The sequence below is a fragment of the Oncorhynchus clarkii genome, chromosome 12 (assembly GCF_045791955.1).
Source record: "Oncorhynchus clarkii lewisi isolate Uvic-CL-2024 chromosome 12, UVic_Ocla_1.0, whole genome shotgun sequence".
Taxonomy (NCBI): Eukaryota; Metazoa; Chordata; class Actinopteri; order Salmoniformes; family Salmonidae; genus Oncorhynchus; species Oncorhynchus clarkii.
In genome coordinates, this window is record NC_092158.1 from 83,976,278 (window position 1) to 84,002,647 (window position 26,370).

General features: G+C 43.3%; 1 protein-coding gene across 1 annotated transcript in view; it reads right to left on the bottom strand.

Moving 5' to 3' along the window:
• LOC139421525 (transient receptor potential cation channel subfamily M member 4-like) overlaps nt 1-26,370 on the bottom strand; it is a 59,098-nt gene that overhangs the window by 3,116 nt on the left and 29,612 nt on the right. Inside the window, exons 7-22 of the mRNA XM_071172503.1 lie at nt 25,126-25,190; nt 24,765-25,004; nt 24,417-24,519; nt 24,207-24,325; nt 23,512-23,811; nt 23,252-23,353; nt 20,684-20,812; nt 19,614-19,743; nt 19,037-19,182; nt 18,718-18,830; nt 13,525-13,626; nt 13,166-13,445; nt 9,329-9,444; nt 7,486-7,618; nt 1,593-1,767; nt 221-389 (exon numbers count right to left, since the gene is read on the bottom strand). Of these exons, the coding sequence (XP_071028604.1) occupies nt 221-389; nt 1,593-1,767; nt 7,486-7,618; nt 9,329-9,444; nt 13,166-13,445; nt 13,525-13,626; nt 18,718-18,830; nt 19,037-19,182; nt 19,614-19,743; nt 20,684-20,812; nt 23,252-23,353; nt 23,512-23,811; nt 24,207-24,325; nt 24,417-24,519; nt 24,765-25,004; nt 25,126-25,190 (2,422 nt within the window). The remainder of the gene's footprint in view (nt 1-220; nt 390-1,592; nt 1,768-7,485; nt 7,619-9,328; nt 9,445-13,165; nt 13,446-13,524; nt 13,627-18,717; nt 18,831-19,036; nt 19,183-19,613; nt 19,744-20,683; nt 20,813-23,251; nt 23,354-23,511; nt 23,812-24,206; nt 24,326-24,416; nt 24,520-24,764; nt 25,005-25,125; nt 25,191-26,370) is intronic.

The following is a 26,370-nucleotide window of genomic DNA, read 5'->3' on the forward strand; positions in this document are numbered from 1 at the left end:
GGACAGAGAGTGAAAGAGGGACAGAGAGTGAAAGAGGGACAGAGTGAAAGTGGGACAGAGAGTGAAAAAGGGACAGAGAGTGAAAGTGGGACAGAGAGTGAAAGAGGGACAGAGAGTGAAAGTGGGACAGAGACTGAAAGAGGGACAGAGAGTGAAAGAGGGACAGAGAGTGAAAGTGGGACAGAGAGTGAGAGAGAAACAGACCGAGAGGGTCCGTTACCTGAACATGGCAATGAGCAGGTTGACCAACAGGATGTTGGTGACCAGCAGAAAGATGACCAATAAGATGACCACCAGCCAGTTAGCATAGGTACTCGTGCAGGGCTCGGCCCCTGCCTCGATCAGGGTGACGTTATTGGTGCACTCTATCCCCTCCTCCAGTTTATCAGCTACAGACAGAGGGAGAGGAGGGAGGGAGACGGTGAGAGTTCAAAAGAGATGAGAAGGAGCAGGGGGAGGGGTGTGCAGAATAAATATTTAAAATGGTATGACAAAGAGGGTAGATTGGGCAGAGGTTGGAGGGAATTTAGATGGGATACAGAGATAGAGGAACCGAGAAAGAGAGAGGCAGGTATACACATACACACAGAGTATACAAAACATTAGGAACACCTGCTCTTTTCATGACATAGACTGACTCGTGAATCCAGGTGAAAGATATCCCTCACCTGCTAAATCCACTTCAATCAGTGAAGATGAAGGGGAGGAGACAGGTTGAAGAATGATTTTCAAGCCTTGAGACATGGATTGTGTGTGTGCCATTCAGAGGGTGAATGGGCAAGACAAAATATTTAAGTGCCCTTGAACAAGTTACGGTAGTAGGTGCCAGGTGCAACGGTTTGTGTCAAGAACTGCAATGCTGCTGTGTTTTTCACGCTTAACAGTTTCCGGTGTGTCAATAATGGTCCACCACCTAAAGGACATCCAGCCATCTTGACACAACTGTGGGAAGCATTGGAGTCAACATGGGCCAGCATCCCTTTGGAACACTTTCGACACCTTGTAAAGTCCATGCCCTGACAAATTCAGGCTGCCCTGACAAATTCAGGCTGTTCTGAGGGTAAAAAAATGTGGGGTGCAACTCAATATTAGGAAGGTGTCCTTAATGTTTATTACGCTCAGTGTGCATACAGGTATATACACAGGTAACTTCCAAAAGAAAGGAAACATCAACATAAAGTGTATTAATAGGGTGTTGGGCCACCATGAGCCAGAACAGCTTCAATGCACCTTGGCACAGATTCTAAGTGTCTAGAACTCTATTGGAGGGATGCAACACCTTTTAATCCATGAGAAATTCCATCATTTGGTGTTTTGTGGACACACACACACACACACACACATTAAATATCCTATGCTCCTTTCAGACCCCTCTTTCAAAGTCACAGATCTCTTCTAGCCATGGTAGCCAAAATAATGGCCAACTGGGCATGTTTGTACATGACCCTATGTATGATTGTATGGTAATTGTTTAATTAACTTAACTTATACAGTACTTTGTATCCCTCATTTACACAAGTGTTTCCTTTATTTTGGCAGTTACCTGTACTATGTTACATGCAAACCACATTCGTACACAAACATTAACACACCATCCATTTCATGAATGGGGATATGTCCAAATATGTGCAGGTATGGCCTGTAGAACACTCGGCGGAAGATCCAACCGGGACGAGGATCGTAGGAGTAGAGCAGCGCCTGATTGGCTACGCCGTAGGCCATGAGCCACACCGCCAGGAAGAAGAGGAAGAAGAAGACGTCCTTCATCTGCCAATCAGGAGGGGAACAGAATATTAAGGGGACAAAATTACATTGTCTGTTTTCTCTAGTGCAGTTTTTAAAACTTGTTTTTGGATATTAGTTGTCGCTGCCAAAACCAGCACCTGGATCTAGACCATAGACAGTGCTTTGCAAAAGTATTCAGGCCCCTTGGATTTACAAAGTGGGATTAAAATAGATTTATTTGTAATTACAGTCTACACAAAATACTCAAAATGTTAAAGTGGGAGATTTTCTCTTTTATAAAATAATAATAGAAATTATATATATATATATTCCACTTTGACAGATTATTTTGAGTAAATTGTTGACAAAACAAAATTACAATTATATCAATGTTAATAAAATGTGAAGAAATCCAAGGGGTCTGAATATTTTTGCTAGACAGGTTGGGGACTTACTTCCCAAAATACAGTTTTAGCATGGCAGCGCCAATATGGACTTTCACCATTTTTAAGTAGTCAAATGGGTGGGACTTCCAATTGGTTAAGAAAGGATTACATGATTCCATCCGGGTATTAGGAGGGATCAGACAATGAATTATACTTGTGAGCAAAGATTCCAAAATTGCAAGTGGAATTAAATCGCAAACCTTGGCTATATACCTGTTCAAACAACAAACTCAGGGTGGTTTGTGTGCACCTTTTCAGTTTGTTTGTGAACTCATAGAAGTTGTAAAAGGAAATTGACTACTTCAAAATGGAGATGGCCCCGATGGCGCTGCCTATGCTATCAGACTCAATGACACACACACACACACACACACACACACACACACATACACAGTGCCTTCAGAAAGTATTCAAATCCATTGACTTTTTCCACATTTTGTTACATTACAGCCTTATTCTAAAATTGATTAAATGAAAAAAAAAATCTACACTCAATACCCCATAATGGCAAAGTGAAAACAGGTTCTTAGAAATGTTTGCAAATGTATTAACAATTTTCTATTTACATAGGTATTCAGACCCTTTGCTATGAGACTCGAAATTGAGCTCAGGTGCATCCGGTTTCCATTGATAATCCTTGAGATGTTTCTACAACTTGATCGGAGCCCACCTGGGGTAAATTCAATTGATTGGACAGGATTTGGAAAGGCACACACACCTGTCTATATAAAAGGTCTCACAGTTGACAGTGCATGTCAGAGCAAAACAACCTCTCACTCAACGTCAACAAAACAAAGGTGATGATCGTGGACTTCAGGAAACAGCAGAGGGAGCACTCCCCTATCCACATCGAAGGGTCAGCAGTGGAGAAGGTGGAAAACTTTGAAGTTCCTGGGCATACACATCATCGACAAACTGAAATGGTCCACCCACACGGACAGTGTGGTGAAGAAGACGCAACAGCGCCTCTCCAACCTTAGGGGGCTGAAGAAATTTGGCTCGTCTCCCAAAACCCTGACAAACTTTTACATATGCAATCGAGAGCATCCTGTCGGGCTGTATCACAGCCTGGTACTGCAACTGCACCGCTCTCAACCACAAGGCTCTCCAGAGGGTGGTGCGGTCTGCACAACACATCACCGGGTGCAAACTTCGAGGTAAGCAACACTGAGGCATGCATGAGAGCATCAGCTGGTCCGGATGGATTACCAGGACGTGTGCTCCAGGCATGTGCTGACCAACTGGAAGGTGTCTTCACTGACATTTTCAAAATGTCCCTGATTGAGTCTGTAATATCAACATGCTTCAAGCAGACCACCATAGTCCCTGTGCCCAAGAACACAAAGGCAACCTGCCGAAATAACTACAGACCCGTAGCGCTCACGTCCGTAGCTATGAAAGGCTGGTGATGGCTCACATCAACACCATTATCCCAGAAACCCTAGACCCACTCCAATTTGCATACCACCCAAACAGATCCACAGATGATGCAATCTCTATTGCACTCCACACTGCCCTTTCCCACCTGGACAAAAGGAACACCGATGTGAGAATGCTGTTCATTGACTACAGCTCAGCGTTCAACACCATAGTACCCTCAAAGCTCATCACCAAACTAAGGATCCTGGGACTAAACACCTCCCTCTGCAACTGGATCCTGGACTTCCTGACAGGCCGCCCGCAGGTGGTGAGGGTAGGTAGCAAACATCTGCCACGCTGATCCTCAACACTGGAGCTCCCCAGGGGTGCGTGCTCAGTCCCCTGCTGTACTCCCTGTTCACCCACGACTGCATGGCCAGGCACGACTCCAACACCATCATTAAGTTTGCTGACGACACAACAGTTGTAGGCCTGATCACTGACAACGACGAGACAGCCTATAGGGAGGAGGTTAGAGACCTGGCTGGGTGGTGCCAGAATAAGAACCTATCCCTCAACGTAACCAAGACTAAGGAGATGATTGTGGAGTACAGGAAAAGGAGGACCGAGTACGTCCCCATTCTCATCGACAGGGCTGTAGTGGAGCAGGTTGAGAGCTTCAAGTTCCTTGGTGTCCAGATCAACAACAAACTAGATTGGTCCAAACACACCAAGATAGTTGTGAAGAGGGCATGACAAAGCCTATTCCCCCCTCAGGAAACTAAAAAGATTTGGCATGGGTCCTGAGATCCTCAAAAGGTTCTACAGCTGCAACATCGAGAGCATCCTGTTGCCGGTTGCATCACTGCCTGGTATGGCAATTGCTCGGCCTCTGACCGCAAGGCACTTCAGAGGGTAGTGTGTACGGCCCAGTACATCACTGGGACAAAGCTGCCTGCCATCCAGGACCTCTACACCAGGCAGTGTCAGAGGAAGGCCCTAAAAATGGTCAAAGACCCCAGCCACCCCTGTCATAGACTGTTATCTCATGGCAAGCGGTACCGGAGTGCCAAGTCTAGGACAAAAAGGCTTCTCAACAGTTTTTACCACCAAGCCATAAGACTTGTGAACAGGTAACGAAATGGTTACCCGGACTATTTGTATTGTGTGCCCCCCCAACCCCTCTTTTACGCTGCTGCTACTCTCTGTTTATCTTATATGCATAGTCACTTTAACTATACATTCATGTACATACTACCTAATTGGCCCGTCCAACCAGTGCTCCCGCACATTGGCTAACCGGGCTATCTGCATTGTGTCCCACCACCCGCCAACCCCTCTTTTTACACTTCTGCTACTCTCTGTTCATCATATATGCATAGTCACTTTAACTATACCTACATGTACATACTACCTCAATAAGCCTGACAAACAGGTGTCTGTATGTAGCCTTGCTACTCTTTTTTCAAATGTATTTTTACTGTTGTTTTATTTCTTTACTTACCTACACACACACACACACACACACTTTTGTTTCGCACACACACACATACTTTTTTTTAGAGCCTGTAAGTAAGCATTTCACTGTAAGGTCTACCTGTTGTATTCGGTGCACGTGACAAATAAACTGATTTGAAACTACATGCCCTCCATGACACCTACAGCACAGGAAGGCCAAAAAGATTGTCAAGGACAACAACCACCCGGGCCACTGCCTGTTCACCCCGCTACCATCCAGAAGGCGAGGTCAGTACAGGTGCATCAAAGCTGGGACCGAGAGATTGAGAAACAGCTTCTATCTCAAGGCCATCAGACTACTAAACAGCAATCACTAACTCAGAGAGACTGCTGCCCACATTGAGTCCCAATCACTAACTCAGAGAGGCTGCTGCCCACATTGAGCCCCAATCACTAACTCAGAGAGACTGCTGCCCACATTGAGTCCCAATCACTAACTCAGAGAGGCTGCTGCCCACATTGAGCCCCAATCACTAACTCAGAGAGGCTGCTGCCCACATTGAGCCCCGATCACTAACTCAGAGAGGCTGCTGCCCACATTGAGCCCCGATCACTAACTCAGAGAGGCTGCTGCCCACATTGAGCCCCTATCACTAACTCAGAGAGGCTGCTGCCCACATTGAGCCCCGATCACTAACTCAGAGAGGCTGCTGCCCACATTGAGCCCCGATCACTAACTCAGAGAGGCTGCTGCCCACATTGAGCCCCGATCACTAACTCAGAGAGGCTGCTGCCCGCATTGAGCCCCGATCGATCACTGGACACTTTAATAAATGGATCACTAGTCACTTTAAACAATGCCACATTAAATAATGCACTTTAATAATGTTTCCATATCTTACAGTATATACATGTGATATGAGTAATGTATTTTATACCAACTATGCCGCTCGGCCATCGCTCATCCATATATTTATATGTACATATTCTCATTCGCCCTTTTAGATGTGTGTTTTAGGTCGTTTTTGGGAATTGTTCGATTTGTTAGATATTACTGCACTGTTGGAACTAGAAGCACAAGCATTTCGCTACACTCACATTAACATCTGCAAACCATGTGTATGTGACCAATAAAATTTGATTTGATTTTATAGTAGAGTGGCCAGACGGAAGCCACTCCTAAGTAAAAGAGCACATGACAGCCCGCTTGGAGTTTGCCAAAAGCCACCTAAAGACTCTCAGACCATGAGAAACAAGATTCTCTGGTCTGATGAAACCCAGATTGAACTATTTGGCCTGAATGACAAGTGTCACGTCTGGAGGAAACCTGGCACCATCCCTACGGTAAAATATGGTGGTGGCAGAATCATGCTGTGGAGATGTTTTCAGCAGCAAGGACTGGGAGACTAGTCAGGATCAAGGCAAAGATGAACGGAGCAAAGTACACAGATCCTTGATGAAAACCTGCTCCAGAGCTCTCAGGACCTCAGACTGGGGCAAAGGTTCACCTTCCAACAGGACAACGACCCTAAGCACACAGCCAAGACAACGCAGGAGTGGCTTCGGGACAAGTCTCTGAATGTGCTTGAGTGGCCCAGCCACAGCCTGGACTTAAACCTGATCAAACATCTCTAGAGAGACCTGAAAATAGCTGTGAAGAAATGCTCCCAATCCAATGTGACAGAACTCGAGAGGTTCTGCAGAGAAGAATGGGAGAAACTCCCCAAATACAGTTGTGCCAAGCTTGTAGCATCATACCCAAGAAGACTTGAGGCTGTAATTGCTGCCAAAGCTGCTTCAACAAAGTACTGAGTAAAGGGTCAGAATAGTAATGTAAATGTAATATTTCAGTTTAACTTTTTTTTAAATGTCTAATAACCTGTTTTTGCTTTGTCATTATGGGGTATTGTGTGTAGATTGATGAGGGAAAAATCTATTCAATCCATTTTAGAATAAGGCTTAACTTAACGAAATGTGGAAAAAGTCAAGTGGTCTGAATACTTTTCGAAGGCACTGTATACACATACATACATATATACAATACCAGTCAAAAGTTTGGACACACCTACTCATTCCAAGGTTTTCATAATTTTAACATTGTAGAATAATAGTAAAGACATCAAAACTATGAAATAACACATATGGAATCATGTAGTAACCAGAAAAGTGTTACACAAATCAAAATACGTATATTTTATATGAGATTCTTCATCTCCACCCCATCTCATTTTCTTTCTCTCAAATTGTAGCAAACTTGCAACATTTTCTCTATGCCCATGGCACAATGTGTAGAATTGCAGGAAATGAACTCTAAAACGAAATTTCGCTAGGGCTCCCAAAAAGCTTTAAGGCTAGGACTTTGGCTACATGTTTGTGGGTACGCAGAGCCCCTCATTACCATTTTTTTGTGGCCCTCACAACCATGAAAGTTGTCAATCCCTGATCTAGATGCACTGCAGTAAAAGGTGTTTTATCCCTCTTTTCAGAAAGCCCTCACCATTTTTTCAACGATGATGATCTTGGGTCCCAGCTGTTTGTGGATGGCGAATATGTGGATGAGACGGAGGGTAAACACCATGTAGTCCACAGCCATCACAGCCCGGCCAAATTCATAGGACCATGGGAACATTCTAGAACACACAAAAAACACATGGTTATAGTCGGTTCTGAATGAAAGTTGAAAATACTTATTTTTCGGATGTTGAAAATACGTATTTTCCAGCAGGAATCAGGAGGATAGAGTGCGAGGGAGAGCTTGTACGCGTCTCTGTGTGCGGAGTAAAGGTAGTCTAGAATCTTTTCCCCTGGTTGCACATTTAACATACTGATAGAAATGAGGTCAAGCTGATTAAAGTCCCCGGCCACTAGGAACGCCGCCTCTGGATGAGCATTTTCCTATTTGCCTTTGGTGGTATACAGCTCATTGAGCGGGGTTTTAGTGCCAGCATCGGTCTGTGGTGGTATGTAGAGAGCAGGCTGGTAGGGCTAACGTTAGCAGGCTAGTTGGCTAGCAACCTTGCAAGCTGATTTGTAACAATACAGTCAAAGTATTTGCTTGTAAGTTGTCTGAAAATGTAAATGAAACTAGTAGTCGTGTGTAAACAATTTGGTTTAATTTGAAGTTACACATTAAGTTATTTGTTGGAATTTATGTTACTGGGAATAGCATGGCTTGCCAGGTCCTTCATATAAATGTCACACTCCACAAAAACATTTTCCAATATTGACTTTGGCACTCTGATCGGTTTTATATAATAACTTGAAAAACAGAAAATCTAACTTCACATTGGGACTATTGATGCGAATACTAATGCAAATCCATATGTTACATGTGGTTACGTTTAAGCTACCTACCCTTTAAGTTGGAAGGTAAAACCGAATCGTATATGGATGTGGCTGTAAATACTCATCATTCTCCATCAGGCATTGTTTTTCAATAGGACACAGTGGAATTATAGTGTAGTGTAGAATGCACTGCTGAAATAACTGGGTTGTATATAACAATATATTCCACTATCTGATGAGCTGGTGAATTTCAAGCAGAGAGACAGGCAATACTGAATCAGTTGACAAGTCATGTAGAAAAGGTGATCTTGTACAATGTTTCATGAGGCAGAAAAGGCATACAACATCATTCTACGTTTTTACAGCAGCCAACTGCGTTACAATACCCCTATTTCTGATCATTTGTCCTACGTATGTTTTTATTTCATTTTACCTTTATTTAACTAGGCAAGTCAGTTAAGAACAAATTCTTATTTTCAATGACGGCCTAGGAACAGTGGGTTAACTGCCTATGTACTGTATAAGAATAATGAAACTAAGACTGACATATTTCTCAACATGCTCAAAATCTGCCATTGGATACAAATGATTGTATAAAAGAAACAGTCATATATTGTATGGAAAATGATATTTACCATGTACAATTTGTTTTTCTTCTTCAGTACTTCAAAAATAACCGTTTTGAAATGTTTATCTTGTATTTTTTGCTATTGGATTAAATGGTAGTTAAAATGACTAAATGGTGAGCCTATAAACTGATAAACTTTGTTTTCATGGTATTTCACAGACGAAACTTTGATTTTGCATGAATGACTCAGGTGTGAAAGATGTGTGAAACCCTAATGAATGCTCAATCAAAGGTTCTGAACATAAGACAGGGAGAATTACAAGTGTTATCAGCTTAGAGTTTTGTACGTACCAGAGTTTTGAAAAATATACCACTTACATCTGGAAAAGGTGCCAAAGTGATAGAAAAAAAACGAATATTAGAAATGTTAAAAAGCTGTTTACATCGACACAGACACAAACACGTGCACATATGTAAAAACACACACCTGCAGCACATGCCCAGTGCAAAGAGTGAGATAGCTGTGATGTCACACTTATTCCACATGTCCTGGATGTATAGCTTCATCCTCTGATATAAAGTAGTGCTGCCCCTGAAGAATGTCTGATAGAGAGAAGGACAGAAAGGGAGGGCAAGAGAGCAATAACAATTATTTTTATCTCCAAAATTAATGGCAGCCTTGATAAAGATTACCAAAAAATACATATTGAGCTATATATATACACATAGAGTGCTAAGAAAAGGTATTTGCCTCCTTTCAAATTTTCTTCACTTTTGCATATTTTGGATGTTGAACATTCAACCAAAAGCTAATATTAGATAAAGGGAACCTGAGTGAACAAATAACACAACAATTACATACTTATAAAATGTGTTTCATAAACAAAGTTAGCAAACTGTGTGTAAAAGTAATTGCCCCCTTACACTCAATAACTGGTTGTGCCACATTTATCTGCAATAACTCCAACCAAACGCTTTCTGTAGTTGTTGATCGATCGCTCACGTCGAGAAAAAAAAAAAGAGGAAGGAATTTTGGCCCACTCTTCCATGCAGAACTGCTTCAACTTGGTTGGTTATTACTGCATTGTCGGAACTAGAAGCACAAGCATTTCGCTACACTCGCATTAACATCTGCTAACCATGTGTATGTGACAAATACATTTGATTTGAACTCAGCGACATTTGTGGGTTTTCAAGCATGAACTGCTCTCTTCAAGTCCTGACACAATTGGGATTAGGTCTGGCCATTCCACAGTAATAACCTCATACCAACGGTCAAGCATGGTGGTGGTAGTGTGATGGTTAGGGAATGCTTTGCTGCCCCAGGACCTGGACAACTTGCCTTAATAGAAGGAACCATGAATTACACTCAGTATCAGAGAATTCTATAGGAGAATGTCAGGTCATCCGTCTGTGAGCTGAAGTGCAGCTGGGTCATGCAGCAAGACAATGATCCAAAACACGCAATCACGTCTACATGAAAATGGTTAAAAAGAAACACATTTGAAGTTTTGGAATGGCTTAGTCAAAGTCCAGACCTAATCCCAATTGAGATGTTTTGTCAGGACTAGAAACAAGCAGTTCTTGCTTGAAAAAACACAAATGTTGCTGCGCTAAAGCAATTCTACATGCAAGAATGGGCCAAAATTCCTCCACAGCGATGATCAACAACCACAGGAAGCATTTGGTTGCAGCCATTAAAGGTGACACAACCAGTTATTGAGAGTAAGGGGGCAATTAGTTTAGGATTAGGAATTGGGTGTTGCGTAACTTTGTTAATTAAATAAATGAAATATGATTCAAGTTTTGTTGTTATTTGTAAACTCAGGTTCACTTTATCTCATTTTAGGTTTTGGTTGAAGATCTGATAACATTCATTATGAAAAATACAGAAAATATGAAAGGGGGCAAATACTTTTTCACGGCACTGTAGAGTGAGTGAGAGCAAGAGGAAGAGCGATTCAAGTTCCTCGGTGTCCACATCACTGAGGACTTAACATGGTCTTCTCAACACAGCAGGAGGCTGAAACGATTTGGCATGGCCCCTCAGATCCTTTTATAGCTGCACCATCGAGAGCATCCTGACTGGTTGTATCACTTGCATGGCAACTGTACCAACCTCGACCAGAAGGCCCTACAGAGGGTGGTGCGGACGGCCCAGTGCATCACTGGGGAACGTACATGACAGGCGGTTTCTGAGAAAGGCCCCAAAAAATTGCTGAAGACACATACACACACTGACCACCACACACACACCACCACCACGCACACACTCACCACCACGCACACTCACCACCACGCACACTCACCACCACGCACACACTCAGCCTCGACTTATTGTACCCCTTTTGGTCCACCAGCTTCAAACAGCTGTAAAAACTATATTTTGTCTTATTGAAAATATATTTCACAGCGATATAGATGGTACAATGATTTCCACTAGATAACACAGCCAAACAGCTTTCCCAGTTTGACAACAGATGCCACTCTGGTGGGAGATATGAATAGGCAAATATCACAGCCGATCACAACACCTGCAGATAAGTAATACTGTGAAACACTATCATTCCGCTATTAGCAGCGGAATGACAAAAAAAACAACAAAAAAATCCCGTATTGCACCTTTAACAAGTAATACAACAACATCTCAAAAAGAACCTGTAAAAATGATTGGCTTGGGTCCCTGTTTTCAATACTTTGTGCACCCCCCGCTGCAAGGATAATGGCACTTAGCCTTTTTCCATAATGTTTTATGAGATTGGAGAACACATTGAGAGGGATCCATCTTCCATACAGAATCTTTCCAGAACTTTGATATCCTTTGGTCTTTGTATAACGACTGCCCTCTTCAATTCAAACCACAGGTTTGTCCAGAGACCGATGTCAGCTGCAAAACGTTGATTTTGTGGCAAATTAACCATTTCTTTGTGGAATTTTGATATATGCATTGTCTTGATGGAAGATCCCCTTAGGGTCAAGTTTCAGCCTCCTGGCAGAGGCAACCATGTTTTTAGCTACAATATCCTGGTACTTGGCAGACTTTTTATGATGCCGTTGAACTTAAGGGAACCAGGACCAGTAGAAGCAAAACAGCCCCATAACATAAAATATCCACCACCATATTTTACAGTAGGTTCTGCATATGCATCCTTCTTTCAAATCAAATGTTATTTGTCACATGCTTCATAAACAACAGTTGTAGACTAACAGTGAAACGCTTACTTATGGGTCCTTTTCCAACAATGCGGAGTTAAAGATCAATAAAAAAAGAAGAAGAATTAAATACTGACACGAGGAATCAATCCACAGTGAATAACAAATAACAATAATGAGTAAAAATAACAATAACAAAAATATCATGATACAGTACAGGGAGTACCGAGTTGATGTGCAGGGGTACGAGGTAACTGAGATAGATATGTACATATCGGTAGGGGTGAAGTGACTAGGCAAAGGACAGATAATAGACAGTAGCAGCAGCGTATGTATGAGAAACAACAGCAGCAGCGTGTGTATGTGAAACAGTAGCAGCAGCGTATGTATGAGAAACAGTAGCAGCAGCGTGTGTATGAGAAACAGTAGCAGCAGCGTATGTATGAGAAACAGTAGCAGCAGCGTGTGTATGAGAAACAGTAGCAGCAGCGTGTGTATGAGAAACAGTAGCAGCAGCGTATGTATGAGAAACAGTAGCAGCAGCGTGTGTATGTGAAACAGTAGCAGCAGCGTGTGTATGAGAAACAGTAGCAGCAGCGTATGTATGAGAAACAGTAGCAGCAGCGTGTGTATGAGAAACAGTAGCAGCAGCGTGTGTATGAGAAACAGTAGCAGCAGCGTATGTATGTGAAACAGTAGCAGCAGCGTATGTATGAGAAACAGTAGCAGCAGCGTATGTATGAGAAACAGTAGCAGCAGCGTGTGTATGAGAAACAGTAGCAGCAGCGTGTGTATGAGAAACAGTAGCAGCAGCGTATGTATGTGAAACAGTAGCAGCAGCGTATGTATGAGAAACAGTAGCAGCAGCGTATGTATGAGAAACAGTAGCAGCAGCGTGTGTATGAGAAACAGTAGCAGCAGCGTATGTATGAGAAACAGTAGCAGCAGCGTGTAAGAGTGTAAAATAATATAATTGTAAAAAAACTTTTGAGCATACAATAGAGTTCGATATTTATCAATGGTGCCAATCATTTTTGAACTGACTATATATATATATATATATATATATATATATATATATATATATATGTGTGTGTGTGTGTGTGTGTGTGTGTGTGTGTGTGTGTGTGTGTGTGTGTGTGTGTGTGTGTTTACATGCGATGCGTCCTACCTGTCGAAACTCCTCACAGACCAGGGTGAAGACCCAGAAGTAGAGAACAAACTCTAAGGTGGACGGGCCGTGAGGGGGCGGGGGCTTGAAGTCCAACAATAGGACGTAAGCAAACAGGCTGAGGAACAGGAAGTACATCAGCACGTTGCCTAGAAACGCTGTGACGGGCGCGAACCAGAACTCTCTCCAGCGTAGCAGTACGAACGGCCTCTTAGGATTGGAGGAGGGGGCACCTTTCAGATTGACCCTTACAGCCGCATATTCCTCAGCATCCTCATCCCTGAGAGGACAAGAATTAGAATAATTACTTTTTGTGTGTGCATTCATGCGTGCGAGCGTGCATGCGTGTGTGCGTTTACATCATGTCGGTGAGGGAGAACATGGTGGCATCGACTCCGTCCAGACTGTCTGTGTCTTGACCATGCGGCACCTGCTCAGTCTTCCCCTCTTCCTCAGGTTCCCTGAGAAAGAGAGAGAGGTAGAGATAGAGAGAGCTGATAAACCGACAGAGAGACATTGCGCAGAGGAAACTTTCCTTCACCACCAGCCTCATTTCTCAAATTAACACCCTATGAGGAAAATAAGGAATGCTTTACATATTGGAAACTTTATTTCCCTTCACCACCAACCACATGAAAAATTACTATAGTTTACTATAGTGTAAATACTTTAGTATTACTATAGTTATTGTCATTGCAGACTGTATACTGCAGGGGTTTTCAAACTGGGGTCCGTGGACGTACTGCAGGGGTCCTGGGAAATAAAAAATGCCCATTTGAAAATGTTTTTTTATGAATATCGCTAGCTGTAACAGAATACCACCGTGGATAAAAATGGAATGTCTGTCCAGTATGAAGAAAGTTAGATGTAGTTTCACCAGCCAATGCTAACTAGTGTGTGACTGGATGTCTACAGGAACAGTTAGCATGCTAGCTAGTCCTGTTCATCCAACTCTGGAGAAGTAGATGCATATACAGTGGGGAGAACAAGTATTTGATACACTGTCGATTTTGCAAGTTTTCCTACTTACAAAGCATGTAGAGGTCTGTAATTTGTATCATAGGTACACTTCAACTGTGAGAGACGGAATCAAAAAAAAAATCCAGAATATCACATTGGATGATTTTTAAGTTTTTTTTAAGCATAATTAATTTGCATTTTATTGCAATGCATAAGTATTTGATACATCAGAAAAGCAGAACTTAATATATATTATAGAAACCTTTGTTTGCAATTACAGAGATCATACATTTCCTGTAGTTCTTGACCAGGTTTGCACACACTGCAGCAGAGATTTTGGCCCACTCCTCCATACAGGCCTTCTCCTGATCCTTCAGGTTTCGGGGCTGTCGCTGGGCAATACGGACTTTCAGCTCCCTCCAAAAGATTTTCTATTGGGTTCAGGTCTGGAGACTGGCTAGGCCACTCCAGGACCTTGAGATGCTTCTTACGGAGCCACTCCTTAGTTGCCCTGGCTGTATGTTTCGGGTCGTTGGAAGACCCAGCCACGACCAATCTTCAATGCTCTTACTGAGGGAAGGAGGTTGTTGGCCAAGATCTCACGATACATGGACCCATCCATCCTCCCCTCAATACGGTGCAGTCGTCCTGTCCCCTTTGCAGAAAAACATTCCCAAAGAATAATGTTTCCACCTCCATGCTTCACGGTTAGGATGGTGTTCTTGGGGTTGTACTCATCCTTCTTCTTCCTCCAAACACGGTGAGTGGAGTTTAGACCAAAAAGCTCTATTTTTGTCTCATCAGACCACATGACCTTCTCCCATTCCTCCTCTTGATCATCCAGATGGCCATTGGCAAACTTCAGACGGGCCTGGACATGCGCTGGCTTGAGCAAGGGGACCTTGCGTGCGCTGCAGGATTTTAATCCATGACGGCGTAGTGTGTTACTAATGGTTTTCTTTGAGACTGTGATCCCAGCTCTCTTCAGGTAATTTACCAGGTCCTGCCGTGTAGTTCTGATCATTGATGCCCCACGAGGTGATCCCTCACCTTCCTCATGATCATTGATGCCCCACGAGGTGAGATCTTGCATGGAGCCCCAGACCGAGGCTGATCAGCGCACGGTCCAGCACGTCCCGAGAGGGAACCCAACTCCTCTCCTCAGGACCGTACCCCTCCCAATCTACGAGGTACTGGTGACCATGGCCCCGAGGACGCATGTCCAAAATTCTACGGACCCTGTAGATGGGTGCGCCCTCGACAAGGATGGGGGGGGGGGGGGGGGGGGAAGACGAGCGGGGGCGCGAAGGACGGGCTTGATGCAGGAGACATGGAAGACCGGGTGGACGCGACGAAGGTATCGCGGAAGAAGAAGTCGAACTGCGACAGGATTAATGACCCGAGAAATACGGAACGGACCAATGAACCGCGGGGTCAACTTGCGAGAAGCCGTCTTAAGGGGAAGGTTCTGAGTGGAGAGCCAAACTCTCTGACCGCGACAATATCTAGGACTCTTAGTTCTACGCTTATTAGCAGCCCTCACAGTCTGCGTCCTATAACGGCAAAGTGCAGACCTGACCCTCTTCCAGGTGCGCTCGCAACGTTGGACAAAAGCCTGAGCGGAGGGGACGCTGGACTCGGCGAACTGAGATGAGAACAGCGGAGGCTGGTACCCGAGGCTACTCTGAAAAGGAGATAGCCCGGTCGCAGACGAAGGAAGCGAGTTGTGGGCGTATTCTGCCCAGGGGAGCTGTTCTGACCAAGACGCAGGGTTACGAAAAGAAAGACTGCGTAAGATGCGACCAATAGTCTGATTGGCCCGTTCTGCTTGACCGTTAGACTGGGGGTGAAAGCCGGAAGAGAGACTGACGGAAGCCCCAATCAAACGGCAAAACTCCCTCCAAAATTGAGACGTGAATTGCGGACCTCTGTCCGAAACGACGTCTGACGGAAGGCCATGAATTCTGAAAACATTCTCGATGATGATTTGTGCCGTCTCTTTAGCAGAAGGAAGCTTAGCAAGGGGAATGAAATGAGCCGCCTTAGAGAACCTATCGACAACCGTAAGAATAACAGTCTTCCCCGCTGACGAAGGCAGTCCGGTGATTGACCGTCATCTTTCCAGAAAACTAGCTTGTAAAAGGTGAACTTCACTATGATTACCATTTTCTAATAATTGCACCAACAGTTGTTGCCGTCTCACCAAGCTGCTTGCCTTGTATTTGTAATATGGAGATAATGACTATCATTGGAATTAATTACAAGGTTTTTTCTGAATAGAAAATTCTTAGGCGGGCCGTCTAAGTGGTAATTTACAGGTGGAAAAACAGTTTGTGTCTATTGAACTATACTGCATATAACAATCAAATAAAAGCTAGACAGTCGGGGAGAACAGAACATTCAGGATACATATCCATGGATTTTGTTCTGTTTGAGCAGAGGAATACAGCATTAGCTCCATGCCAAACTGTGTATTATTGCAGGAAATGTGTTTAAAAACTGCAACATTTTCTCTCAACCTAATGAATTTAGTCGATTTGCAGAACATTTTATTTACAACATAAAAATGTTCTCTACGCCGCCAAGATACCTTTCTAGCTAATAGACTAGGTTAGAGTTTACACTTCCACTTCCAATGAACTGTAGCATTTACTATAGTGTTTTTGTTTCATTATCTTTGACATTGAAGTGGGGGCTTTCTTGTTGAGGAAACCTACTGGACGAAATACTAAGAGCACATTTTCCAAAACCTTTAAGTAGGACTGGGGTCTGAACGGATAGTTCAGAGCTTCTGCTCTTTCCTATAACCTGTAGGGAACACAATATTGTCTATACTTGGCGTGTAGGTTTCTTACTTATGGGTTACACAAATTGGAATATGGGGGAAGGGAATGGGCAGGTTATATGCACATTAAAATGCTGTACTGGCGACTAATTAGCTAAATGAAATAAGCAACATTGCATTTATTCTGAGAAGTCCTCCATCAGCTTCAACGGTGATTGATGACTAAGAAAGCGGTAACTGGGTGCGCTAGGCTACTATAGCATGACAGGAGCCCAATCCCGTAACCCTTCTTCGCCTTTGCGCTCGTTCACTAAAAGCAGTGGATTGGTGTAACTGTATTGGTATACATTTCACCTACACCTACCCAATGCTTTTACATATTTTTGATCACTTTTCATGTTATTCTATACAGCAAATAACCAAAGATCAAAGCAAGCAAATTACACCGGCAATAGAAGTGTGAACCTCATTATGAAATGGACAAAATGTTAGTGCCATAACTTTTTGACTATATGAAAATTGGACAACTTGTGTTCATAACTACATCATTGATTATAAATGACAGCTTAATAGTGCTGCATTACTAGATAGCCAGCTTGCTAATTATTTTGTGTCCAAACATGCTACAGATCAATGAAATCAGGCTGGTTATCTTAAAATCCACTTCAATTAGCTCATACCCCTGCTCAACCACTTGGAACTGGTACACTGTCTGTATAGCCAAGTTATTGTTACTCATTGTGTATTTATTCCTCGTGTTATTAGTTTTCAATTTTTTCCTAATGTTAAAATGATTATTATATTATTTCAGAATTTCTCAAATGTGTTTTTTTTTCTCCCTGCATTGTTTGAAAGGCCCCGCAGGTAAGCGTTTCACTGTTAGTCTACACCTGTTCTTTATGAAGCATATGGCAAATACAATTGTATTTGATTTGAGTGGCCCAAGTCAGCTGCAACAATGGGAGGTTTGAGCTAGCGTCTTCACATTGCATTGGGCATAATGGAAATGAACTGTTTCCTTTCAGTAATCATTAAATATATGTACATTATAATTAAATAAAAGGGTTTAAAGTATTAGAAACCACCAAAATAGCAATTACTACAAAAAATATTTTTATTTAATTTGGGCTTTTTCTCTACCATGGTTATTGTAGGCTGGATCAAAAGCATCTTAAGACTAAGTTCATCGTTAGAACCTTGTTTATCCATGATTCCAACAGTTCATCCAAGTGGTTTGATCTAAATCGCAAGTCAAATCACAATTGTAACATTTGGTCAAAAATAAGGCCTAGATTATTTTTGGTTGAAGTTTAATTGAACAGTATAAAACAAATCAGAATGGAGACCCATTGAAATCCCTTAGAATGTATGTGTTTCCACACTAGTGTCAGGCACTACTCAAAGCAAATGTAGGGGGGACATGTCCCCCCTGTTCCCTGGCTCCTACACCCTTGGTTGAGAGCTACTTCCAAACTAAATGGTACATAGTCACAAAAGTACAGTAGATGGGGTTAGTTAAATTAGGTTTTTAAATCAAAATGAATGGAGCGAATTTGGAGTGGTAGTTATTTTTTCCTGTGAGTGGTGAGGGTTTTTAGCGAAGCGGGGGAATGTGGACGGTAAGCAATGAATGGGATTTCTGACCGCTCAAATCCTCTGTTAGTATAGTAAAGTTTACTACAGTATTCTATTGTAAATACTGTAGTATTCTATAGTAAACTGTAGTATTTGTTCAAAGTGGGCAGCCAATCCACTCTATATCTTAATGCTTAATGGATTGGAAATTCTCAGACAGGTAGCCACTAACCTGAAGCTTATGAGGTTGGTGTAGATGAGGGGGGGTAAGAAGAAGGTGAGGATCAGTTTCCAGACTTCTGTGCTCCTCTCCATGTCTCCCCACCAGATCTGAGACAGCAGAGACTGCCAGGGGAAGAGGTAGGAGCAGAGTTAGTCCTGAAAAACTTCAATTAACCACCCTTCACATTCTAATACACACACTCTGGAAATCTGGTTCGTTTTATAAAGATGAATGTGAACATACATATCACACGTACACACAGATTCACACAGAGATTCACACACGTACACACACACCTTGACCTCTGATCCCCTGGTTTAATACAGACCTGCAAGCCATCGTGACTGAAGAAGAGGCGGGCATCGGCTGCGGTGGCCATCTCCAGACAGGTAGCTTCGCCCCACACCAGAGACTGCCTTATAAGGAGGTTGAAAGAGCGACTCTCACTGCTCTGATAGCATTCACTGAACACTTCTAGAGAGACAATTAAAGGGTTAATACTCAACACTCACTGAACATGTCTAATGAGAGGAAACGGGTCACAGGTTTTCACATTAGGTTTCCCATTAGGAATAAGGGGTGCAAATTGGTTTGCTTCCATCCTCATCCTACAGGCCTTGAGTGTGAAAACATTGCAAATGGCCCCAGACTGGGATGCCCTCCAGCAGACTTTTGGAACAGGTGGTCCCTTGCATTCTGATCCGGAGTCGCTACTAGGCTTTATGGGGTATAAATTCACTCACAAAATACAAGATGCTCACTTATATGCAAAACAGATAAATGCCCCTAGGCATTACTTGGATACCTTGACTGTCTAGGCTTTAATTGGGGAATCAGAATGTCAGGGAGCAGCCCATCACATTAAGTATCAAACTAGCTAGACATTTGGAATAAGGCTAGCCCACCATTGGCCAAGTTCTCAAACTTCTGTGCTAGCTCCTTCAGAGAGAGCTTGGCCGCCGTCTCACTCTCAAGCTTAGACAGCTCCCTCAGAATCTTACAGCCTGCCAGAGCACTGATGACAGACTCCCCTGCCTAGAGAGAGAGAGAAAGAGAGAGAGCAAATGAAAGAGCGAGAGAGAAAGAAAAAGGGGATTGTTTTAACATGTCTGAGTTCCGGTTCCGGGGGCATGCATTGAAACGCTTGGCTTTCTTGTGGCTTTCTTTTGCAAACAAACTATGAATTAACAGACTTATTTTCAAATAATTGTCAACACATACAGTATCATCACATTAAGGTGTGGGATGTTCACTGTATTACAAGGAACAATAGCAGGTCTATTTTGCTCCTGCAGTCTGTTCACAATTCACCTTTGGTAACATGGTGGCTTTCAAAACCAGACAACAAAAAGAGGTGGCCACTACTATCTGAGAGATTGATTATGAGGAAATAACCATCAGCCCTCGAGCGAAGGGGGGGGGGGGGGGTGGATAGGGAGGGGAGAATTGTTCACAGTGGGGTTATTATCCACATGCAACCAAGGCTCTCCAGCATATACTCTCTGATTACAATCTCATTTATGCCTAATCCTAAAGCAAAAGCGTACACTTTCTAGTCAAACAGGCATAAACCATTGTCATGAATCATTTCATACTATTATCTACACCTCTGTTTCCTTTAATCAATCAAATAGATATTCGATATATGAGCTAGTCTGACCGCCACGCTTACTCCTGCCAACTTCAAATGTCAGAATCTCCTAAAAGAACCACAAGGGTGAGGGAGGCATGCTTTCTTCTGGTGGGGGCGGGGGACTAGGCGGGGTGGGAACTGAGGTGGGGAAATCTTTGTATGAATTTCTATGGTTGTTTTTGTTCCTGTAAACACACCCCCCCCCCCCCCCCTCCCTCTAAAAAGATGACAAAACTAAATGGAAAATCTGTCACAAAGAAAAAGGGGATATAGATCCATACATTCTTAACTGACTTAACTTGTCAGATAAAAGTTGAATCAAATCATTCATTAATAAATTACCATCTCCCAGAAGTAGACAGCCATCTCGCTGCGGTTCTGCAGCACAGCCCAGATGAACAGAGAGGCCCAGGGATGGACACAGCGCTGCTCCCTGTACAGACAATCCCCCTGTAACAACTTATTCACTTGCTGAGGGAGGGGAGAGAGACATAAAGACAGATCGGGTGAGAGTAAATACAGCCTGGTTAGCACAGCAGTCACAGTTACCTTCTATGACCAGTGATAAAGTGGGTTCACCGTAGCAGCGTTGATAATTCAACTATATTGGTGGAGTCTACAGGCCTAGTAAGTAGGCCTAGTTAGTACACATCACTGGACCTTGTCATTGACAACAGATGCATTTGTAATTCATGTGCTCTGGTAGTGCCCTAAACACTCTTGGATTTTTTGTACATTTTTTTAAAAATCTATTCAAATGTTTTGCCACATGCACAGAATACAAGGGGTATAAACTTGACCGTGAAATGCTTGCTCATGAGCCCTTCCCGACATCTTCCCGAGCTTTAAAAAAAATGTATACGAATATTTAAAAAATAAGACAAGGAATAAAATACACAAATATGAAGCTATATACTGGGAGTACAAGTACCATATCACTGTGCAGGGGTACGAGGTATGTGTGGTATAAATGTACATGAAGGCAGGGTAAAGGGACTAGGAATCAGGATAGATAATAAGAGTCAATAAAGAACAGAGTAGCAGTAGCATATAATGAGTGTGAAAGTGTGTGTGTGAAACTGTGTGTGGCATCACTATGCGCACAGGTGTGGGGGGAGGGGGATGTGTGTGTGTTTGTGTGAAAGTGTAGTGTGTGAGTGTATATACAGTATGGCGTATATCAACAGTGTACAAAACATTATGAACACCTTCCTAATATTCAGTTGCACCCCCTTTGCCCTTAGAACAGTCTCAATTTGTTTGTGCATGGACTACAAAGTGTCAAAATCATTCCACAGGGATGCTGGCCCATGTTGACTCCAATGCTTCCCACAGTTGTGTCAAGTTGGCTGGATGTCCATTGGGTGTTGGACCAGTCTTGATACACATGGGAAACTGTTGACTGTTGCGCTTGGCACCTACTACCATACCCTGTTCAAAGGCACTTAAATTTAAATTTCCTGTAGTCTACAATCAGCTCTTTGGTCTTGGGACATTGAGGGAGATGCTGTTTTCCTGGCACCACACTGCTAATTCTCTGATGATGGTGTTGGAATTGTGCGTGGCCACACAGTCATGGGGGAACAGGAAGTACAGGAAGGGGCTGAGCACACACCCCTGAGGGGCCCCCATGTTGAGGGTCAGTGTGGCGGAGGTGTTGTTGCCTACCCTTACCACCTGGGGCTAGCCTGTCAGGAAGTCCAGTTGCAGAGGGAGGCGTTCAGTCCCAGGGTCCCAAGTTTGGTGATGAGCTTGAAGGGAACTATGGTGTTGAACACCGAACTAGTGTTCGGTGTTCAGGTGGAGAAAGCAGTGTGAAGTGCAATTGAGATATCGTCATCTGTGGATCTTTTGAGGAGGTATGCAAATTAGAGTGGGTCCAGGGTTTCTGGGATGGTGGTGTTGACGTGTGTCATGACCAGCCTTTCAAAGCACTTCATAATTACAGATGTGAGTGCTACGGGACGATAGGCATTTAGGCAGGTTACCTTGGAGTTCTTGGTAACAGGGACAATGGTGGTCAGCTTGAAACATGTTAGGATTACAGACTGGGACAAAGAGAGATTGAAAATGTCAGTGAAGACACTTGTCAGCTAGTCTGCGCATGCCCTGAGAACCCATCCTGGTATTCCATTTGGCCCGGCGGCGGTTTAAAAGTTTTACTCTTATCGGCAAACAGAGAACGAGATCACTATGAATTCCAAAAGGAACTACACATCACTTTACAAGCCAGCATAATGTGATTTGCAGGCCTAATGTGGCCTGTAATCCAGGAGATTCAGACCACTGTGTTAGGGTATATAGGCCCTCAAAAGTAAGGCATTATATACAGCATGTAATGTATTGTCAAAAAGAGGTGGTTTATTTGAAAGGATAATAAGGCTGGTAGAACCATTCAAAGATAAAAGGGTTCTTGTTAGAACTTTTCATAGATGGTTCTAGGAAGAACCTTCCCACTGGGCAAAAAGGGGTTGAATCAATGCTGTTTCCACATAATTTCAAGAAAACAATTCTATGTGATGAAGTTGAATCAAATGGGAAAAACTGATTGGATTTGCAAAAAGTCATCAAGGTAAGGGAATTTAGTATTCTTTTCACCTTACTTCTAACCTAAATACAATGTCATGGTGACATTTGTTCTTGATTTTACGTTGAATTCAAGTTAGTTGACAACGCAACCAAATGTAAATCAAAAATAGATATTGAACTGTGTTGTCTGTGCCCAATGAGTTTAGACGAAAAAAGGGGTTCCTGGTAGAACCATTTATTTAATGGTTCTAGATATAACCAAAAAGGGTTTCCATATGGAGACAAGCTAAAGAACCCTATATGGTTCTACTTAGCAACTTTTTTTCTGAGAGTGTATAGGGGATAGAGTGCTATTTGGAACGCAGCTATGGCAGCCATTACCTTCAGTGTTCTCCAGGTGCTGGTGCTCTGGTCCAAACCCAGAGGACTGTAGTAGAAGGGCTGACACACATCTCCCAGGATGTCCCATAGTAGCCGCGACACCTGGAGGGAGAGGCGAGTCACATATAACTGAAAACAAAACACCTAAATTAGAGGAAATGCGCCTCAACTCTACACAGAGTGTTTTTCTCAATAAATTCTCAATAAATACTGTACCTAGTCATTTCTGTACCATAAAATAAAGTGCAACCCCTCCTCACCTCATACAAGCTGAGCTCTTTGGCAGAGGAGGGTCCTGATATAGGGCTCTTGAGGGGTGTAGGCTCGTCCGGAGAGCAGGGGACAGTGGGAAGGGATCTGGCCAGGCTCTGCCTCTCTGTGAGGTGTCGCTGGAGAAGCGTGTAGGCCAGAGAGCTGTTGGACAGCGAGCGGTACAGGCCCTCCAGACGCTGGTAGGTCAGGTAGTCCAGGATGTTGAGGCCGTTCTCGTTGAAGAGACGTACAAACTGGGGCTTGTTGTTGATCAGTGCGTCCGTCATGGAGTCCTCCAGGTCCTCGTACTGCGGGAGGATGGGAGGGGCGTTTTTATAAACATATCTCTCTCTGTCTGTCTGTCAAAAGTGAAACAATAACATCCTGCCGAGTGAGAAAATAAAGGAACGCTTCACAAATTGGAAATTGTTCTGATTTCCAACTTCCCTTCACCATCAGCCTACCTTCTCTGTATTGTTCCAACTTCCCTTCCCTTCAACACCAGCCTACCTTCTCTGTATTGTTCCTTATGAAACCTCTCTGAAGCCGTTCCCCTTATGTTCCTCATGTTATCAGATACAGAGAAGTTGGAAAGGTAAAGTCTGTCTGTCGTTTTGAATAGAATAAATGCCCTGTCAACTAAATAACATAAAATAAAATAAATGGAGTTAAACAGTGGAGTCAGAAATGAGGAGCAGCTCACCCTCCATTGGATGTCTCCATTGAAGAGTTCACTGTTAGCGATGTCCACCCTGTTCCAGGCTACTGCAAGCTTCAGCTCCTCTGTGTACCCACTGGCATCGCTGGACACACGTTTACTGGCTAACAGACATTACATTGAACGAGTGAATAGTTTGACCAGGATCATGTTCAACATATTTGTCAACAGACAGCACAACTCACGCACACCTACCTCTGACCAGAGCCTTCAGTAGCACAGTGTCAAAATCATCAGGACTGTCCTGCTCCCCGTGGAACACTGTGATCAGATCTCTGTTCTGATAGATACTCAGAGCCTGGGGAAAGAAAGAAAACAAAGGAGAGAGAAAGAGGGGGGAGAGAGAGACAGGGGGGAGAGACAGAGGGGAGAGAGAGAGACAGAGGGGGGAGAGAGAGACATAGAGAGATAGAAAAACAAAGGAGAGAGAAAGAGGAGAGAGAGAGACAGAGAGAGATAGAAAAACAAAGGAGGAGAGAGGAAGATAAATAAGCAGTATGATGAAGTGCTCACTCACACACACCCCACCCATCCCACACGCACCCTGTCCACAAGCTTCTCCCGGTCTGCCTCGGCAGGGAAGTGCCTCTTGACCCTCTCACGGGTCCTTTCGCGCAGCTCCGCGCTGGGGCTCTCGCTCCCCTCACCCTCTGGCGGGGGAGAGGTGCAGCTCATCGGCACAGCTGACAGGGCATCCAGCAGCTCACAGATAAGGTCTGCCGCTGGACCAGAACCATTCAACACCAGCCAGGGAGTAGCCTTCCTCAGAGAGAGATCCACCCTCTGGGGGAGGGAGAGAGAAAGATTTTTTTTAAAGGAGGGAGAGAGTGTTTGGGGGGAGAAGGGGATGTTCTGGATATGGACAGTAAAGTTAAGTGATGATAGTGATGTTGTAATAGCTTACCTTCAGCATGGCAGCTTCCCCTGAGATGAGCATACACAGAACAGGAATCTCTATACTGCCACTATCTGGAAGATAACAGGTACAGGGAAGGGGTGTGGGGAGAAATTTTTAGTCATGAGTCATTGATCCGATGTCATTGTGAATGTCCATCATATTAATGTCAATGTGTGAATGTTTCATGATTTACTACTCATATGAATATCCATAATATCCATTTTGAATGAGGGGCCATTTGGAGCTAAATGACACGGCTCTTATACTAAATGGAGCAAAATAATGTGGCCCACATAAAATACTCAGAACTCCCATGACTAGGAGAGATTGCAAGTCAGAAGGGCAGTGGACTTGAACCCATGCCAACTCTGTTAGCCTAGGCTGTGCATGTGTGCCCCGTGGCTTTTACCGTTGGACCAGACAGGCCATGTGATGTGTAATTCCGGCCAGGGTGAGACTATACAACAATTGGCACTTTGAATCACCCGTATTGAGAATGACTGCCAGGGCAAGGAAAATGTATCGAGACTACCTAAATCATATAACTGGAACAGCCATCTCAGAAACAGGTGCAAAAAGTCCAATTACTAACAGATGGGTTAGTTTAGATATTGTTTTTATGTTTGTGTAATTAACCAATCAATGTACATGCAAAAACACAGGTATTGAAAGAAAAAAATATCTGAAAATCAACCTGCAATAGAGCATGCTGGGAGACACTGTATGACAATAATAGGCATGGTTTTGAGCAAACATACATAGGATTGCAATAGGATTGTGAGTTTGCTCAACATTTCTACAGCATAGCTGAACCAGCATACAGTGTTGCCTACCAAAGGCAAATATGAATGTAATTTTACTCAAACTTTTTCAAATTCAGCTCACTTTGAACAGAGTTTGTTGAGTCAACAACTTTTATTAGCTCAAATTCTTGTCCATTTGAAGTCCACTCAACTCACAGAATAACACTGTTGGTTATGTTGGCTTTTTTACAGTGTATAAATGCAAGGAAATCTCCTCTTCTCTTTTGTGACAGATCCATCGGGGAACATATTAAAATTGGGTTGATACAGAGAAGATTAGCATGGTCTTCCTGCGCATGCACCAGAATGATGTGCTCTCCCCAATATTTATTGTTTCTGCAGTGATGATTCACTATCTTCAGACAATGATTGTGTAACTTATTGTCCAAATGTTGAGCAAACACAATCCTATTGCAGCTGGTTGCCTTACAATTGTATGTTGAATGAA